The sequence below is a fragment of the Podarcis gaigeae genome (assembly GCF_964106915.1).
Source record: "Podarcis gaigeae genome assembly, chromosome: 4".
In the NCBI taxonomy this organism is placed as follows: domain Eukaryota; kingdom Metazoa; phylum Chordata; class Lepidosauria; order Squamata; family Lacertidae; genus Podarcis; species Podarcis gaigeae.
Genome location: NC_139677.1, coordinates 82,928,845 through 82,948,157, shown reverse-complemented (window position 1 = coordinate 82,948,157; position 19,313 = coordinate 82,928,845). Strand labels below are relative to the sequence as shown.

At 42.7% G+C, this 19,313-nt stretch overlaps 1 protein-coding gene across 2 annotated transcripts in view; it reads right to left on the bottom strand.

Moving 5' to 3' along the window:
* Positions 1-18,648, bottom strand: part of SPATA13 (spermatogenesis associated 13) — a 106,463-nt gene extending 87,815 nt beyond the window's left edge. For both annotated transcript variants that reach the window (XM_083736111.1, XM_083736114.1), the window contains exon 1: positions 18,497-18,648. In XM_083736111.1, coding sequence (XP_083592237.1) covers positions 18,497-18,511 — 15 coding nt within the window. In that variant the 5' untranslated portion in view covers positions 18,512-18,648. The remainder of the gene's footprint in view (positions 1-18,496) is intronic.
* Between the last annotated feature and the right edge of the window lie 665 nt (positions 18,649-19,313).

Genomic DNA, 19,313 nt, shown 5'->3' with positions numbered 1-19,313 from the left:
GAGAGGACAACCTCACTGCGTTTTGAGCCACTAAAGTGTACATAGCCCAAGTGAGACAACAAATGCAACTCCTCTGACTCGTATTTTATAAGATACTACTAGGTCTGCTTAACATACCATTCCTAGTGAAAAATACATACCGGGAATGCGCTCAATGTTAGTTTTGCTTATCTAGAGCAGGTTTCAACCAAAATATTGTACTTGTGGATGTTTACTTTCTTCTTATGAGCACCTATGGGCATAGCCAAGGGGGGCAGGGAGGGGCAGCTGCCTCTCCATCAATAAACATCAATAAAAATACATAGCTAACTGAGGTTCTGCCTCCATCCTACCAAAAGGCCTGCCTCCTCTCCCAACAAAAATCCTGGCTTCACTCATGTGATAACCAAATAATAAAATATCAGTAAGAATCTACTGACCAGTTGTGGAAACCTTTCATGAAATCTGGTGAGGAAAGATGTTTGTACGTATATCTATATGTTCTAAAATTTACAGCTTGCAGGACTGAATCTAATTCCTTTTTAAATAGAAAAACTTTATCTTATAAACATATTGCAATAAGTTAGAATACATTCAGTATTTAAATATAAGATTTAACATATCTTGAGTACTTGCAGGACCGAATCAATTCTTATAAAATCCCAAGAGGCCAAAAATATTACAAGCGCCATCCTTCTATGTTGTTCTTATTGAATATTGGGCATTGCTTTGGGGGCCTTTGGGCCAAAAACCATAGTAAATACAAACAACATTCACAGTGCAACCATGTCAAACTTTCCCCACTTTCACATTTTGCCTAGTTAATAGAAGGGCGGGAGAAAAGTGAACTGCAAAAGCAGCACATGCCTACAGGCTGTATGGTTCTGTGCCACTGCCAATTAAAAAACATGCTTGAGGGGTTGCTAAACTCAGGTCAGGGGAGTTGATGACACTCAGGCAATTAAGTTATTACTTTCTGATTACAATGTCCTTACTGTGTTTAGATTCACTACCAGGCTCAAACACTTTTATGGAGGTTCAAATGACTGATGGCCAGAATGATGGTCTGTCCTATGATTTCTTGTTATTTTATATTACGTTTTGTGCCAAGTTGTTAATGTTTCTTGAAAGTTTAAACCTTTTCGGTTGACTAATAAACTAAACTAAACCAAGATTGAAAATTGTATATGTCATGAGTAAAACACTTTTATGTGCTTAATCTTAGCACTGAAATTAATGGGGCTTTGGTTTAATAAAACCCCTAAACATTTTTTAAATACACCAGCTAGTGCTTATAAGCAGCTGCCCAAAGAAGCATGTCCAAATAGGAAAGGTAGACCTAAATGGACAGTCTTATTTGCATTGTCATGAATTCAAGCAAGCAACCTATTTGGTCAAAGCTCACAGAACATGGCTGGTGGTGTTTCTTAGGCTCTATTGCATTAAGGAACAAAACAAGTGGAAGATTTCCTGGCTACTCCTAGCTCTTTTTTTTTAATGGTTATATTAGCATAGTGGATTAATTCTCATATGGTTTCTATACCTTTTCAACAAGTGCATCAGAACTATAATTAACATTTTATCAGGTCAAAGCAAATATAAATCCCACATCACTAATAGCCAAAGAGAAAAGCCAAGGAGAAAAGAATGATGTATAGACAGCCAGACCAAGACAACACTAGCACTGAGTATGAAAAAAGAGTGGGGATACATGAATGCAATTAAAAGGTAATGGCTGCAATCCAGATCCCCCTATGCTTCCATGCTGGCTTTCCCAAATGGTGCTCTGGGAGCCCCCAGGGCTCTTTCCCATTTTGTTGCCAGCAAAGAGGAAGACTGTCTTGCAGGCATGGGGATGCTTATTTGGATTGTGGCCAATGCCTCTAATATCTGAACAATGGTTTCATCAATCCAAACTGTACACTTAGAACTGGATTAATCAAAAACATTTTACCATGTAGTTTGAAGTGGATGGGATTTAAACATATGCTAAGTGCTTGGTGAATCATAGATATAGAAATTAATGGGAATATTTATCAGACACAAACCCACATAAAGTCTTGAGAATGTATGAATTCTGCCTTATAAATCTTCTAAATAATGTTGCCTTATAGATCCTACAGGCTGCATAAAGTCCAAATATCTGTGTCTCTCTGCAGTGGGCTGGGGAAACCCAGCCAGATGGGTGGGGTATAAATTATTATTATTATTATTATTATTATTATTATTATTATTATTATTAACACTTCCCAATACGTAGGTAATTGGTCCACTGGTACCCCAGCTAGTCCCAGATAAGGAAGTCACACATCAGATAGTTAACTCTTTATTGGCAAGAGAAACACAGCAGCTTCCACAGTGCTTCAGATTAACAAAGTGCTTCTAACCTCTAGGCATCCATCCACAGGTCTGGGCCCTATGGAGCAGTTGCAGCGGCAGAGGGTCCCTCACCTCCTCTGGCTTTTATACCATCCTCTGATGGGTTGCATACCCAAAACTTAAGACTTCTCTTTTCAAGCTCCTCCTGGTTCTAGGAGACAGTGGGGCAGTAGAAGGTGGGAAATTTACTGACCTGTCCCTCACTTGAACCAACTCTCCTTCTTCCACCACATCCTCCACCTGGGACTGCCCTGACTCTCCTACCTGCATTGGCTCCTGCATCAAACCCCATAAATTACTGGACCCTTCTCCTGGGTCACTCCCTGGGTCCCTTGCCTCCGCCACACACATCAAAGCCCTGCCAGTCTCTGACAACTGGCATTCAAAGCCCAATCCTACATTCAGCATGAGGCCCCCTCCATGCCAGGAAGCTCCTCACTGCAGTGGTCAACAGGTGGACACATGTCCTCTCTTGCCCTTCCACCCCGCATCTTATAAAAGCCTGCTATTGGCACATGGGTGGGTAGGTGAGACCTCACACACAGAGCAGGGAAAGAGGCAGGAAGAGACACCAATGTCCCCTATGTGGAATCCACAGAGGAAATGGAAGCAGTGTTGTGGCTGGAGGAGTGGGCAGCAGTGAGGTGGTATTGTGCCCATGGCAACTGTTCTGCCGTGACTTTAACTCTACAAATACAGTACGAAATACAGCAATAAAACTGAGAAGATTAAACTATTCAACAAGGTAAAAGAATCCCATAATTGAAAGTGTCTGGGCAAATTTTTAAAGAGTTTTAACCTGGTACCAGAAATACTACAATATCGGTGCCAGGCGTATCTCTCATAGGAGGGCATTTCACATTTAAATGTTAAAAAGAATGGAACACTGCAGGAACCTGCAGCTCAAATCACATGTGTCTGAGTAGAAACCCTGCAATTTCTGCTTTTGGAAAGAAGGTAGCCTCACTTCAGCAGAGGATTGAGGCATATGCATTCCGTTTTAGTTTGTGATTTATTTAACTTAATGTGTTAACACTCCCTTTTCCATGGCATGAATCCAATGAAGAAGGCAATTGCCTACCAAAGTTTACACACCTCAAGAACAAACAAGCTCCCTTTAAAGTGTGTTGTCCCCCCCCCCCCCCTGTGGTTCACTTCCTCCTATTATGGCTTAACACCAGCTCTTCTGGATCATATCCCATGAAAGAGTTAACTGCTATACGGGCACAACTTTGCACCACTCAGCAACCAACTGTGAAATGGCTTCAGGCCACAGTTCTGCAAATGAGAACATATTCTGATGATGTAATGCTTGTAACTTGATAACCTGCTGCCAGGAAGGTTTGCTCCTAGCATTTTCTGGGCAACAAAGGGAGCCAAACCTGTTCCTCCCAGACTTCTTTGTGCAGCTTTAAGTAAGGTTGGTTGCATCAGTATTTGAAGAAAAACAGTTATTTGCCCCAGTAATCTTAAATTTCTTAAGTACAAGCACAATCATTCTTATTTTATTTTATTTTATGCGTGTGCCACCAACAAAACAACACTGTCATTATTATACCTGGCAGTAATTAAGTGCCAACAGAGAATACTTCAGCAGAGGATAAAAAGAGTTCACACAAAATGTGAAAATGAAAATGCCAACATTACAGATGTTCAGCTCTTTCATCTCACACTTCCCACTTTCATGGGGAGAGATGTCCTCATCCTAAGTTTCTTATTCCTGTCAATAAATTTAGTGCTGAAATATATAATTTTAATGACCTGTTGCAGAAATTCTAGTCCTAGGTATTTAGGGGTGGTTGTATTTTCATTTTACGGAAAGCAATTGTTACTCATGTGACTTAAATGGCACAATCCATCATGCTCTCTTCTATTAACTGAAACTTCTATTAATTTTAATGATGCTTGTGCAGAACATTGCAATGGACTGTGCCCTTCATAAATAACAATTAATTTTAATAGCTACTTCTGCTGTTTTACTTTTCTAATGTTTTACACATTTACTTGTTTCCACTGTATTATTTTACACCAACCTGAGAGTTTCTACTGAAGGGTAGCATGGGAACGTCCTAAATAAATAAACAACACAGGATAAATGAGTTAATTACACTTTACATTGTTCTTGAAAGTAACAAATGGGCCTTCATACCTAATTTAGCACCGTTCTGTAAAATCACTGAACACTCTAAACTTTCTAAAGTCAACATGAGAATGCTGATCTTGTTCACGTTTACTTGGATGTTCTACCATGTTTAATAGGGCTTAAAGGTAAAGGTAAAGGGACGCCTGACCATTACGTCCAGTCGTGGCCAACTCTGGGGTTGTGACACTCATCTCGCTTTATTGGCCAAGGGAGCTGGTGTACAGCTTCTGGTTCATGTGGCCAGCATGACTAAGCCACTTCTGGCAAACCAGAGCAGCGCACGGAAACGCCGTTTACCTTCCTGCTGGAGCGGTACCTATTTATCTACTTGCACTTTGATGTGCTTTCAAACTGCTAGGTTGGCAGGAGCGGGGAACGAGCAACGGGAGCTCACCCCGTCACGGGGATTCAAACCACTGACCTTCTGATCGGCAAGTCCTAGGCTCTGTGGTTTAACCCACAGCACCACCCGCGTCCCTTAATAGGGCTTACTTCCAAGTACAGTGGTACCTCAGGTTACATACGCTTCATGTTACATATGCTTCAGGTTACAGACTCTGCTAATCCAGAAATAGTGCTTCAGGTTAAGAACTTTGCTTCAGGATGAGAACAGAAATCATACTCCAGCCGCGCAGCAGCAGCAGGAGGCCCCATTAGCTAAAGTGGTGCTTCAGGTTAAGAACAGTTTCAGGTTAAGAACGGACCTCCAGAAAGAATTAAGTACTTAACCCAAGCTACCACTGTAAATGTGTGTAAAATCGCCATCTGAGTTAAATATGTAGTAGCTGAGGCATTCAGAAAACGTCTGCCTTCCATAGCACTTGCCAATGCAGGCAAGCAGCATAGGAAGATCTCTGCTGAATCAGACCAAAGGACCATTTCATCCAACGTCCTGTTCACACAGTGACCAACCTCATGTCTATGAGAAGCCTGCAAGCCGGACCTGAGTGCCACAGTGCTCTCTCCACTTGTGATTCCCAGCAACTTGGGGTTCAGAGATACACGGAGGGACACGTGTTCCCAGGGACTCGGTGGTGGTGAGGGAAAAGAGAGAATGCATTAGCACTGCTAGTGAGCACAGTCATCAAACAGGACCTGATGATAGCATCCAAACAGCAGAACCTGTGTTTACTTTGGCTTGCTAAAGGCTTAAGGGCAAAGTCTGAAGGGTGCTTTAAAAAACACCTCTGCAACCCCCACTCTAGCAATGCAACTGTGTTAATAATTAAATAACTGTACCCAAGAGCTGCTTTGGGAAGCACCTGTTTTATTATTATTTTTTGCTACCTTTTTAAACGGTATATGCAATTGCTGAACAAGCGGCTGCTTTTCACTTCCAAATAGAACCTGCAAAATACCCGTTTTGGCGGGGGTGTTGCGGGAGAAATTCTATAATGTAAAAGGCTCCCTGGAGTGTGTGTTTCTGACCACGGGCTGCTTCTCTGCATGATCTGTGCAGGGGAACTCATTGTACCCTCCCCATGCTCTTGCAGGAACCCCTTTTCATGAAAATTAAGCCACCCAATGCAAGACTTGGCCTTGCCGCTGCAGTGTCCCCATGTGGAACAAGGAGAGTGGCCACAGCACTATAGTACACAGCTGCATATAGATAAAGGGTTTGCAATCCCTGGAATCTCCTGTGAAAAAATATCCAGCAGGCGATGTGAAAGACCTCTTTCTTTGTCTGAGATCTTGAGGAGCCTCTGCCCATCAGGCACTGGGATAGACGGAAAAGCAGGTACTGGGCAAGAGCCTGGTAGGATGTCGGATGTGAGAGAGCCTTTAGGATTGCATCTGAAAATACTACATGCATTGGGGCCATCTTGAAGGATTTAAACCTTTAAAGAAATGAAAGTCACCCAAATCCTGGAAATTACCCAGCTGCTCCATTTGACTTGGTTTGCTTGTGAAAGTCATGTTTTAGCTAAGAATTACATGTAAGTTTCATCCTAGAGATTCCATTTGCTAATGGAATGTGAGAGTTGTCTGGACTCTTCACAAAGAGAAAATCCCCTTTTATTCTTCTGGAACATTCATGCTCTGGGGCTCTTGCCCAGTTGGCCTTAGAAGTGGTAGGACCTGTTTGTGTTTTGTTTCGCTGGTGTGTTGTAATGTCTTCTTTTGCCACTAAGTCCGTACTGTGACTGAAAGCAAAGCTGCTTTTTTCAGATTGTGTGGTTTGCCAGGCAGATCCTGCTGTGATCCATTATTACCTCATGAGGGCCGTATCATTTGTTTAAAAATGTTCTTCCTTACTAGGATCCTTCCTAAACTGGGGTCAAACCATAGGCCCTTTCAAATGGCTCAAGCAAAAGATTCAAGCATTTGTGTGATGGAAGCCAAAAAAAAATTGGGGGGGGGGGTGGTCTCCTAGGTGAGAAAGGCTCATCTTCAGTATGCACAAAACTAGGACTTCCCCAAGTGAATTGAGATACATCCCAAAATGAGACATGCGTCAATCAGAATGCACTCCCAGGCGAGTCCCGTGACCTGCACTTCACTCTCGTCCCCACTCCCAAGTGATTTTTTCGGGTCTAGATCCTGCGTGGCCCTGAAAAAGCTCAGGGCAAGAGTGCAGCACAGACTGGCAGTGGCAACTTCTGGATAATCTCAATAGTGCTGAAAAGCAAAGGCAACACTGTGGAGGAAGGAATAAGCAAAGTGGCACAGCGACAGAAAGCAGGGGCTAATGTAGACATGGATCTACTGGATCAGATGTGCTACGTTGTGGTGGGCCTTCATTGAAAACAGACACAGAGATTTGGGGCCAATGCAGAACATATATTTGTAAGACTGAGGCTGAACAAATTGTATGAATGTACATGTATCTGGGAGGTTAGACTTATACAAACAGTAATGTAAATTTGCTATTCCCCGTCCCACAATGAGAGTCATGTTCAGGAGTGTATCACTGCTACACGTCCCTATCACTTTAAGAGGGCTGACACCAGTAGACAATTTTAAATAGGGAGCAAATAATCATTTCCTACAAATTCCAAACAGTTTTTTATTCCTTTTTTAGCTTTCTTTGTATTCAATTCAAAAATTATTTTTTGCCCATCCATTTGAAATATGTCTATGCTGCTTTCCAATGCACGTTTACAAAGCGGTGTACAAAAATAATAAAAATTCAACTAAAATGATTTTTAAATATAAATACTACTGTCTGGTTCATCTAATATTACAATTGCCCTTCAGTGGAGCTTCCAGGGCAGTTTATAGAATCAAGATAGAATATTCTAATGAATATCACCACTGAAATATTTATTTTTCAGATTTTTTCAACACCCTCACTTCACCAAGCACTAGTAGTAGATATATTGGTACGACCATAGCATTGAAGGAACAGAAGTACTTTGCATAATTCACATTCCATGTTTTGCAAATACTTATTTGATAGCAAGGTAGTCAGCTGGGGACATGGCATTCTCTGTAGAGAGCCCTCATCTTGGGAATTCAAAAGCCACCTTAGTCCATCACAGATCTGTTCTGTGGATTCTTCAGCTGCCTACGTGGTGCACTTTTATGAGTGGTACAACAGCCTCAGGCTATGCAAGTGTCATAGACACATAAACTTTTGAGGAACTCCTAAAGTATTGGTTTAAATTACTCTTCTTGCTCAACCTTGAAGGATGGATTTGTCTTGAACGTTAATGTGCAAAAAGAAGAAGAGTTTGAATTTGATATCCCGCTTTATCAGCACCCTAAGTAGTCTCAAAGCGGCTAACATTCTCCTTTCCCTTCCTCCCCCACAACAAACACTCTGTGAGGTGAGTGAGGCTGAGAGACTTCAGAGAAGTGTGACTGGCCCAAGGTCACCCAGCAGCTGCATGTGGAGGAGCAGGGAATCGAACCTGGTTCACCAGAGTACGAGTCCACTGCTCTTAACCACTACACCACACTGAATGAAAACTCTACCGTTTGCTGATCAGGCTTCTATTGTATTCTGGACTTTGTGAATTTATATTAAGAACGTAAGAGGAGCCTGATGGATCAGGCCAATGGCCCACCTAGTCCAGCCCCCTCTTCTCACAGTGGCCAATCAGATGCCTGTGGAAAGCTTGCAAGCAGGATTCAAGTGACAGATCACTCTCTCCTCCTATTGAAAAGCAGTATAGAAATTATTGTAAAAATCAATCAATCAATAGAAGAAATGGCTTTTGGAATTTAATGTGAAGAAAACTGAGGTACGATTCACAAGGCTGCAGTCTACTAGTGAGTAAACCCCACTGGACACTGTAAGATTTATGAGAAAACGTGGATAGGAATGCACTGCTAAAGGCTTCATTTGTCTAAAGACAAGTTCATCCAAAGTAGGGCTGGGGAACTTCAGATGTGAGGATCTCTACTGGTCCTCAAAACTCTCCCCAGGCCCCACCCTGCACTGGTGCTGCTTCTCACCCCAATTGTTGTTGCCTGGCTAGAATGGATAGCTGAACTCAATTAATGCCTCTTGCATCTTTAAAGAATGTACACTCTTGAGCAAAACCAGAGTGTGGACAGTTTGGTCCTCCTGATTACAGCCATTGAGATTCCTCCCTTGAGCTCAGCCCTGCTTGGCACAGCCGTGGAAGGCAGCCAACAATATTAATCTTGCATGCCCTCCTGGCTTGTCAGCAGAGCATTCTAGCTATGTACATGCAGCACATTAGTAGCCTGACCATCTGGAAAGTCAGGCCAGGAGCAGTGGAAGGTAGATGGGTAAGCACTAATACATGGCTAATAGCTCTGCACATGATACACATTTTGCTGAGATGTTGTGTGGGTGTTGATGCCCCATCAAGCATACCAAAATAACTGCAGACAAAGAGAATTGCAGAGACATTTTACTCTCCAAACAGACAGCATGCATAAACTTTGATCAGGCTTTTCGGGGCACAAAAGCTGCTGCAGAAGTAAATATTCATTTGAAGAAATATTTTTGGGAAAGTGAAAGAAGTCTAAATGAAGAGCACAATTAATGTGAAGACTCACAGTGAACACTAAAAGGATACCTAATCAAAAGTGAGAAAGTTGCATTGACCACTGACTTTTCATGAAACCGGCCTTTTTTGTGTTCCCCTGGAATTTGACTTTGGACCATGACCTGGCCTGGCCTTTCTGACTGTCCCTGTGATTGGCTTTGGGGCAGCTGGCTTCAGTGTCACATGAAACAGGACAATATGCAGAGGGTCCCTGGTTTAATCCTTGACATTTCTAGTTAAATATCAAGCAATAAGTGATGTCAAACCCCTGAGCCATGGAGACAACCGGTTGCCAGTCAGAATAGATAATTCTAGTAGATAGACAAATAGTTTGCATTATTGTATCTATTTAATTTAAATATTTGAAGGGTTTTCACTCTTCAGCCAAAAAGGCTCCCACAGCAGCATACATTAAGATCATAACAAGAAGATGGTCCTTGCCTGCCAGGTTGCAACTTAGCTTCGTACTACTATATTTTAGTGTACACTTTATCCTAAGAACCCAGAGAGAGGCAGAAGCAATTAAAATCTGAATAGTTCTAATACTATCAAAAGAACAAATAAAAAAAACCATGACAAATCCTCAAAATTACCATCTATAAAAATAGTTTGGAGCCACACATGGACTCATTTATGGGACTGATAAACAACAAAAGCCTGAATTATTGTAAGACTTTAACTGGTGCTGAAATGACAAAAAAAGACAACATATATGAATGCCCAATATATTAAGCAGGCAAATATACTCCTGTATTTAAGCGTAATGTATATCATCATCTGTCAGCAAAGTCCTTCTGTGTTGTACACAGGAAAAACAGACCAATCTACACACTAAAGAACCAATGGATCCAAATTTGACATGAAAATGGCAATATTCATAAGCCAGTGGAACAACATTTTTCAATTTACCTGGGCACTCTGCTGCTGAACATGAAGTGGCCATACTCGAGCAAAAGAATTTCAAAGGGACACTTCAGGGTGAGAATGCAAAATCACAATCAATCAAGAAGTTAAACTATTCATCTAGGCCTGAACAGAGAAGCAAGTTTTCCACTATAAATGTTAACTAAATCAGCAAAGCAATCACGCTTTCTTAAGGGGTCACTTTCTGTGTTTTGCATGCATTCTACCTCTGATTCAATTGTCACTGTCTGTAATTCTTGCATTTCATTTTCCCCTGATCTCACTGCTTACCACTGCTATTGTAGCTTGCCACCATTTATATACTTCTGATTGATTGTGGATCTGATTGGCTGTGTCGTCTAGGGAAGTTTATGCCAGAAAGTTCAGCCTTTAAGGAGTCAAAAGCCTCTTTATTGTTTTTAGTGCAACAGTCTAACGTGGCTCAGCCTCTGGATATTATTATGTTATCAGAATTCTATTAATAGAACTATCCCTGTGGGTTTGCCTTAAGGTAATGCCTGGCCATAATCTTGGACTTGGCAATGGAATCTTAATAGCCTGAGATATTCAGGTGCTATCTCTCAATGGGAACTAATTGTTAGAAGATTGCTTCATGATATGAACATACGAGCCCTGAGGGATCAGACCAAAGCCTTATTTTAGTCCAGCATTCTGCTTCCAGTGGCCAACCAGATGCCTATGGGATGCCCAAAAGCAAGAAATGAGTGCAAAGGGACTCTGCTGCTAAGTGTTCCCTAACGGAGGACCACTCTGCAGTGTGTGTGTGTGTGTGTGTGTGTGCGCGCGCGCGCGCGCGCAATCAAAGAAGGTAGTAGGGCGGCCATAGGAACATAGGAAGCTGCCTTATACAGAATCAAAATATTGGTCCACCTAGTCCCAGTATTGTTTATCTTACCTGGCAGTGGCTCTTCAGAGTTTCAGTCAGGGGCCTCTCCCAGCCCTATCTGTAGTGGCTGTGGCACACTGGCCCCAGAAAAGAGTAAACTGTGAGGCTAACATAAGACACACTGTTTGTGAAATTCTGCAAGCTTCTGAGTTACACAGAGCTCTTCTGCAGGGAACACATGATCTGAGTAAATTGTGGATATTTATTTAAGCGAAGGCTAAAGGTAAAGGACCCCTGGCAGTTAAGTCCAGTCACAGACGACTATGGGGTTGCGGCGCTCATCTCGCTTTATAGGCTGTGGGAGCTAGCATTTGTCTGCAGACAGTTTTTCCCGGTCATGTGGCCAGCATGACTAAGCCACTTCTGGCACAACGGAACAGCAAAACCAGAGCAGCACATGGAAACACCGTTTACCTTCCCACCGGAGTGGAACCTATTTATCTACTTGCACTTTTTTGGCATGCTTTCGAATTGCTAGGCTACCTATTATTAATTAGTGTGATAAGTGTGTATGGTGTATGGTGTAATATTGTATAACATAAGCAAAGGATAACTCCTGTCGTGAGGAGTACACAATCTAGCCTAAAGCCAGCATAGTGAAACACAGTTCACACCTGCTGCTCATCATAGAAATGTACTGAACACATATTCACTCATGTTATAGTTTGCTCCATGTTTACTTTCCATTTTATTATTTCCTTCTGAGGGGTACCCGATTACACTGTTTGCTTATGCAGTTCTTTTATCACCTTTAAATGACTAAAGGTGAGTTCAAACAACATGAGACATATTTCAGTGTGAATGGCTAGTGCATGCTATTTACCGTAATCCCTGATGGTTTTAAAAGCTGCCATTTGTCAGAATTGGTTAGTACACAAGCCACCAATCAGATGCCCAAGCCATACATGCAAGTCACTGTACATATACCCAAGTAACAGGAAGTGCTTCTGGAAACTGCATACAGTACAGTCAGTGATCTCCTGCACTGCTCTACCTAGACACTATGGCATCTTTAAGTAAGTAAAGGTAAAGGTAAAGGTAAAGGGACCCCTGACCATTAGGTCCAGTCACCGTTACTACCCTGCTCAGCAGCTGTTGGGCAGGAAGCTGTATTGCAGTGGGCAAACTACAATCCCCACCATTGCTTTTGTAGAAAGCCATGAAAATTAAATTGGTTTTAAAACTTACATAAATTTACAGCAATTGCGGTATTTGTAAGATGGGGCACTGCTGCTTTCCTGCTCTCCCAGCTATGGCAGTAGTAGCAAATTTTAGTCTGAGCAAAATAGACTTGCAATTTCAAGAGTATGCTACATTTTCTCTAATTCTTCTGCTTCTTTCAAATTTTCTTATTTGTTATACATTTTTTAAAAATACTGCAAATCTCCAGATCTTAATGCGAGTTATTTTATTCTCATCATACCCTGATCTAAAAGGCAGCATATATCTTACAAAGACAAACTCATTAAACAGTCCTGCTTTCTTAAGCACCATATTTCATTAGTAGGAAACTTCAGACTTGTTTTACAAATATCTCTTGATGTTTGCATGAAAGGAAACATCTAACCTACAGACTGAGTAAAAAATAATTTATAGGAAGCCTGGGGCACTTTGCTGGGATGACTTTCCCCACTGGAAGAATTATTAGTGCGAGATAACCATGTTTGCTCTAGATCTGTTGAAATGTACATTTATGGCAATGAAGTCAGTTCAGATGGAGGCAGGGCCTGATCCTCAAAGAGTGGTATAAATAATCTCTAGACTTTGCCACACATCTGGCTGTACTACCAACGGAGCAAAACTGTGTAGGAAGCCACTTCACACTGCACAAAAAGAAAAACACGGTTTCCTTAGGGCAGAACCACACATTTAAATATGGTTCTATGACTTTCCCCAAAGAATCATGGGAATGGTAGTTTCCCCTGACAGTGCTACAATTCCCAGCACCCGTAACAAACTCCAGTTCCCAGAATACTTTGGGGGGGAAAGTCCTGTGTTTTAAATGTGCATTGGATGTGCCTCAAATGTATCCAGTGGATCTTTGGAGTCCCATCCTGCAGAACAAGTTCTAAACTGCCACAAAAAATAATTTGAAATAACTATTTTGTAAGACAAAACATTTCATTTTCCTCTGTGGGTTGCTTTAAAAAAGCTGAGTGGGTAGCTGCTAAAGCAATGTATTGGGGCCCAAGTTAACTTTATCTTTATCAGCAAACATTACATACAGTATCGTGTACATGGTACATAATTTGTGATTATGTCACATTCTGGTACAGAATTCCCCTCCCTGTGTAAAACTGACCGTAACAGTATCAGCTAGAAAGTAAATATACCAACCCGAAGGCTAAATAATGCACTATATTTGGAAAGAGCATTGCCCTCAGTAGCATTTTTGCTTCAGTGTTATTCATACGGCACACTACGAATTTTAGAAATTTTGCTTATTTCTTTTCATTCTGAAGTATTCCCAGGACCATGTACAGCAGCCTCAGATAAACTCCTTGGTCCCAACTACATGGGGTGATAAATTTTTTTGAAGGGGTTGTTACTGGAGGGGGAGCTTGCCTGTTGTTGTTTTGAGAGCTGCTTTCTTTGTGTCTATTTTATTGGGAGTGGGGAGTATGGGTATTCTGAGCACCACAGGTTTTTCTTCCATAAAATTGATATTTTGTAGTGCCCGTGACTGTATCTTAGAAATCCACGTGTTCCTCAAAATGGCTGAGGACCCCTGTTGTATTTAAAACAAACACAAAACATAAACACACCCATAAAATACAGTGGAACTTAATTCGTTCCGGAGATCCGTTCTTAACCTGAAACTGTTCTTAACCTGAAGCACCACTTTAGCTAATGAGGCCTCTTGCTGCTGCCGCGCCGCCGGAGCATGATTTCTGTTCTCATCCTGAAGCAAAGCTCTTAACCTGAGGTTCTATTTCTGGGTTAGTCGAGTCTGTAACCTGAAGCGTATGTAACCCGAGGTACCACTGTAATGTTAAAGCATAGCATTCCCTTCTGAAAAATAAATCACAGCTTCTGCTAACCAATTGCCTATCCAGCTCAGCTCATGAAAAAACAGAAAAAAAATCTGTCCCCTGAGACTCCTCTGGCTTGGCAATGAAAGCACATGCCTCAAGGGGAAGTAACAGAGAACAGGATTTTGGTGGAGGGGATTGTAGAGTAGTAAACTGGGGAAGGAATAGTGATCCCTGAAGTTGCGTCTCCTCTCCAAATTACACCCTGACACTCCGGGATCAAATCAGAAGCTGGGATAGATTTTGTAATTCCAGGACTGTTCCTGGAAAATAGGGACACTTGGAGGATATGCTCACTCTGCCTAATGGTAGGACTGCTCTGGCACAACATTAAAATTGAGAGGAATAAAACCAGTAAAAATAAGTAAAAAATACAATAATTTGAATTTCCTGAACAAATAAAGAGAGTTTAACAAGGTGCCAAAATGAATACAGTGTTGACACCAAGACACTGTAGATCTTCCATAATTCCTCCAACCCCAGAACACAACCTGAAAGTTATCCATTTTGACAAAGCTTCTACCCACACCACACGAGATAGATGCACAAGGAGTGATGAAAGAAACAGTCACCGTGCCCTTTGCTCTGAGAAATTTTTTTTTTAAGGGAACAGGCTAACAAAGTCTTTGCCCCTAGTGAGAATTCAGATAATTTTAGTACAGAAGAGCCTATTATATTATTCTATAGCATACTTGACATAATCAATTCATTCCTGCCTACTGCTTATTTCAGTAAAGGGCTTTATTGAATAGTGGCATACTGGGTGTTGTGAATAGAAAATTTGTTTTTTAAGATCCTCACCGCTAAAACAGGCACAGGGAAAGATCAAACATGGGAACAGAGGAATTAATGTGCCAGTGCTCTGAGGGAGAATCTAGTAGGCCCCTTTCATCCCACAAAAGACAGCACTTCCCACTTTGTACTTCAAATGCAGAATGACCTTCATGGCTTTCTTTCTTTTTCTTTCTGGAATCCTTCTAGTGAGAGAAGTACTCCTCATCTTGGTAGATCTTATCTATACACACTCATTTCAATCACTGTCATCCATACCTTCAGATGCCAAAAGCCATGCGCCAATCCCTCTATATCAAAAACCTTGTGCCTCTCGCAAGTTCCTTAGGCCTGCTTATCCTTTGCAATAAAATACACTTTGTTTGTCAACGGCAAATTTAACAAAGTATGTAATTTCAAGGTAGGTAAAGGTAAAGGTACCCCTGCCCGTACGGGCCAGTCGTGTCCGACTCTAGGGTTGTATGCCCATCTCACTTAATAATAATAATAATAATAATTTTTTATTTATACCCCGCCCTCCCCAGCCAAGGCCGGGCTCAGAGCGGCTTACAAGCAATAATAAAAACAAGATGAATGATTACAAACTTAAAAACAAAAATAAAACACAACAATTAAAATAATGGAACATTAAAATATTAAAATGTAGCCTCATCGCAGGAGGAGAAGGAAAAGAAGGGGAAAAAAGAGAGGGGGGGCGGAGGGAGGGAATCAAACTGGGTCCAAGCCAAAGGCCAGGCGGAACAACTCTGTCTTACAGGCCCTGCGGAAAGAAATCAGATCCTGCAGGGCCCTGGTCTCATGAGGCAGAGCGTTCCACCAGGCCGGAGCCAGAGTTGAAAAGGCCCTGGCTCTGGTCGAAGCCAATCTAACTTCCTTAGGGCCCGGGACCACTAGGGTGTTGTTATTTATGGACCTTGAGGCTCTCCGTGGGGCATACCAGGAGAGGCGGTCCCGGAGGTACGAGGGTCCTAGGCCGTGAAGGGCTTTAAAGGTCAAAAGCAGCACCTTAAATCTGACCCTGTACTCCACCGGGAGCCAGTGCAGCTTGAAAAGCACTGGGTGAATATGCTCCCATGGCAGAGACCCCGTGAGGAGCCTCGCTGCAGCATTCTGTACCCGCTGGAGTTTCTGGGACAGCTTCAAGGGCAGCCCCGCGTAGAGCGAATTACAGTAGTCAAGCCTGGAGATGACCGTCGCATGGATCACTGTTGCCAAGTCAGGGCGGGAAAGGTAAGGGACCAACTGCTTGATGCGGCGAAGGTGGAAAAATGTCGCCTTGGCTGTTGCTGTAACCTGCGCCTCCATGGAAAGGGAGGCGTCAAGGATTACACCCAAACTCTTAACGGAAGGCAATGGCACTAATTGGGCCCCCGCAAGAGAAGGGAGTTGGTCCCTCATCCCCATGCCATCCCGACCTAGCCATAGGACCTCTGTCTTCGAAGGATTTAGTTTCAATCGGCTCCCACGAAACCATCCAGCCACAGCTTCCAAGCATCTGGTCAATGTGTTTGGGGCCGAGTCGGTGTGGCCATCCATCAGCAGAGAGAGCTGAGTGTCATCAGCATATTGGTGACAGCCCAGCCCAAAGCTCCGGATAATCTGGGCAAGGGGGCGCATAAAGATGTTAAAAAGCATCGGGGAGAGAATTGCGCCCTGCGGCACTCCACACACCAAGGAGTGGCGCGACGACATTTCCCTCCCTAGTGCCACCCTCTGTCCCCGACCAGAGATAAAAGAGCACAACCAGTTACGGGCTATGCCCTGTATCCCCACGTCTGCGAGGCGGTGGTCCAGAAGATCATGATCAACCATGTCAAAGGCTGCTGACAAATCTAAAAGGATCACATGATTAAGAGGTCACATGGCCAGCGTGACGAAGCTGCTCTGGCGAGCCGGCACCAGCACAGCACACGGAAACGCCGTTTACCTTCCTGCTATAAAGCGGTATCTATTTATCTAATTTCAAGGTAATTTACATTAATTCAAGGTGCCGTAATTGAACATTTTTTTAAAAAAAAACTACAAAATGGCTTAATTGAAGGTAAAGATCAATTCATTGTCTTCAATAAGCATTTCCAATAGTGGCTGGTATGGTGGAACAATGCCATGGAGCTGTACTCCCCACACTGACTTTGCTGCACCTTTGGTGGCGCTGAGGTGGAGCTGCATGGACATATTAGCGGAAGCGCAGCCCTGACCTTGCCACTGCCCTGCCTCGTCCACGTGCTATCTAGGTGAGCAGTGGTGGCACTGGCATTGGGAGGGTGGCTCCACAGTGATGCCTCACCCTACTCCTCACCCTAGTAATTATTTCTAGGGAAGCTCACATGAAAGAAGGAAGCTTTCTTTCAAAGCCAAAGTAGTATAATCAGCTCACAGTACTCTTGAGTGAACCAGATTACTTATATCCATTTCAATATGGCTTCTGGCTCAGGTTTAGGATGGAAGCTGCTTCAGATTGCAATCCAACCCCCTGATTATGCTGGGCTGTGGGGTGGTGTGTTGGACTAAGTGGAGGCTATCCTCTACTCACTTCTGCTGGTCCTACTGGTCTCCTGCCAGCTCAGACTTCTTCCTTCTGCTTGCCAAATGAGTGGGTGGAAGGTCCATTGATACCATCCACCATTGTATCCTTCTGGAGTATTTGCAGAGACTGAATATGGGTGGGTAGGAGGTACCTTAATTTTCCAATGCTTCTGCTCCTGTTTCACAGGACATCTCCAGAATGTAGTACTGGGAAACTGCTCCTTCACATAGGAACTTTCATATGGGTATGTTATTTCTTATCACACGGAGAGACTAGGTAGATTCTCTAGGTGATGACTATGCAGCACACTGCATTTGATCCCATGGTTGATCTTGTTCTTCAAAAGGAAAGTTTCCATGCCAGTAGCTGTTGCTGCCAGCCGAAAGAGAATGTCATGGAAACTCTGGCAGAGAAACTTTACCTAGCAAAGATAAAAGTCAGTTCCACCCATACACATTATAGCAGCGCCATGAAGAAGTCATCACACAGATGCCGTTTCTCAGCTTCCCAAGCCTAACTGAGGAAATGTGAGAGCAGGGGCAACGAATCTCTTTCCCCAATGCAATAACTCCACACAACCATACCACACCTGCTGCACAATGTAAGCACTTCAAGGAGTTCCACTAAATTACTGAGCTTGAGGGCTTGTTGATATTTTCCACTTGAGAAAGCAGGCTTGATAGAGCAAAGTCAGACCACTTTATTGCCGGAAAATGTAGTTCGGCTTTCAAATGAGGCGTGTCAGCTGCAGGTTCAGTTCAGGCTTATGAACTGAAAGAAAGCTTATGGCTTGAAGTATGTTATGTCAAGTTTAGCATTCTATTAAATTCGCCACTCCCTTTTTAATTCTTATAAAATAACATGTCATACCTGGGGAAAATCCATGGGCTGTTACACCTCAGGCCATTCAGTTCCATCCTTCCTTGCTTTCTCTGTCTACCTCCTTTGTATCCTCTGTTCCCAGATCCTACACACTTCTTCCTCCCACAGTACTTCCTCTATAGTACTAAGAACAGATAAGCTCACTCAGCAGGGATGCAATTATGATGTCACCTGTAAATCATCAATGAACCCTGCTGGCGGTGATGTGCATATGGCATCCTTGGTCACCATTGTAAGGTAATATTGAGCATTCACTCTGTCATGTCCTCTGCTTTTGGACTGGAAGCTGCATTAATACTGGCCCATCCAACTCAGTATCAGTTCCTTCCAGCTCTACCTGAAGATGTCAGAGAGGGAAACAAGGACCTCCTGCATGCAAAACTTATTGCTCTAGGTCTGAGCCACACCCCTTCCCACATGTTCAGCAGCTGACAACTGCAGCACCGACTTGCATGTCTGAATCAGCTAACACAGATCAAACTCTGCCAAGATAACATGCGGATTATTTCAAGTACAGAACTCTTCTGTTGAATCTGTCCACACAGGGAGATGCAAAACACCAAATATGAACTTGAATGATGTATACACCTGTTAGAACTGACCCTAAAGCTGGATTCTAGGGACAGTTAAGGTAGAACTCCAATTAGTGCTGGATTTATGCATAAACTAAATAAACTGCAGTTTTTAGGGCATCAGATTATGCAAGGCCTCAAAAGAATATTTTTTAAATGTTACATTTTAGTTAGATTTAGTTTTTAGTTGCATCCTTACTTATTTGCACATATAAAACTTTATTGTTTCTATT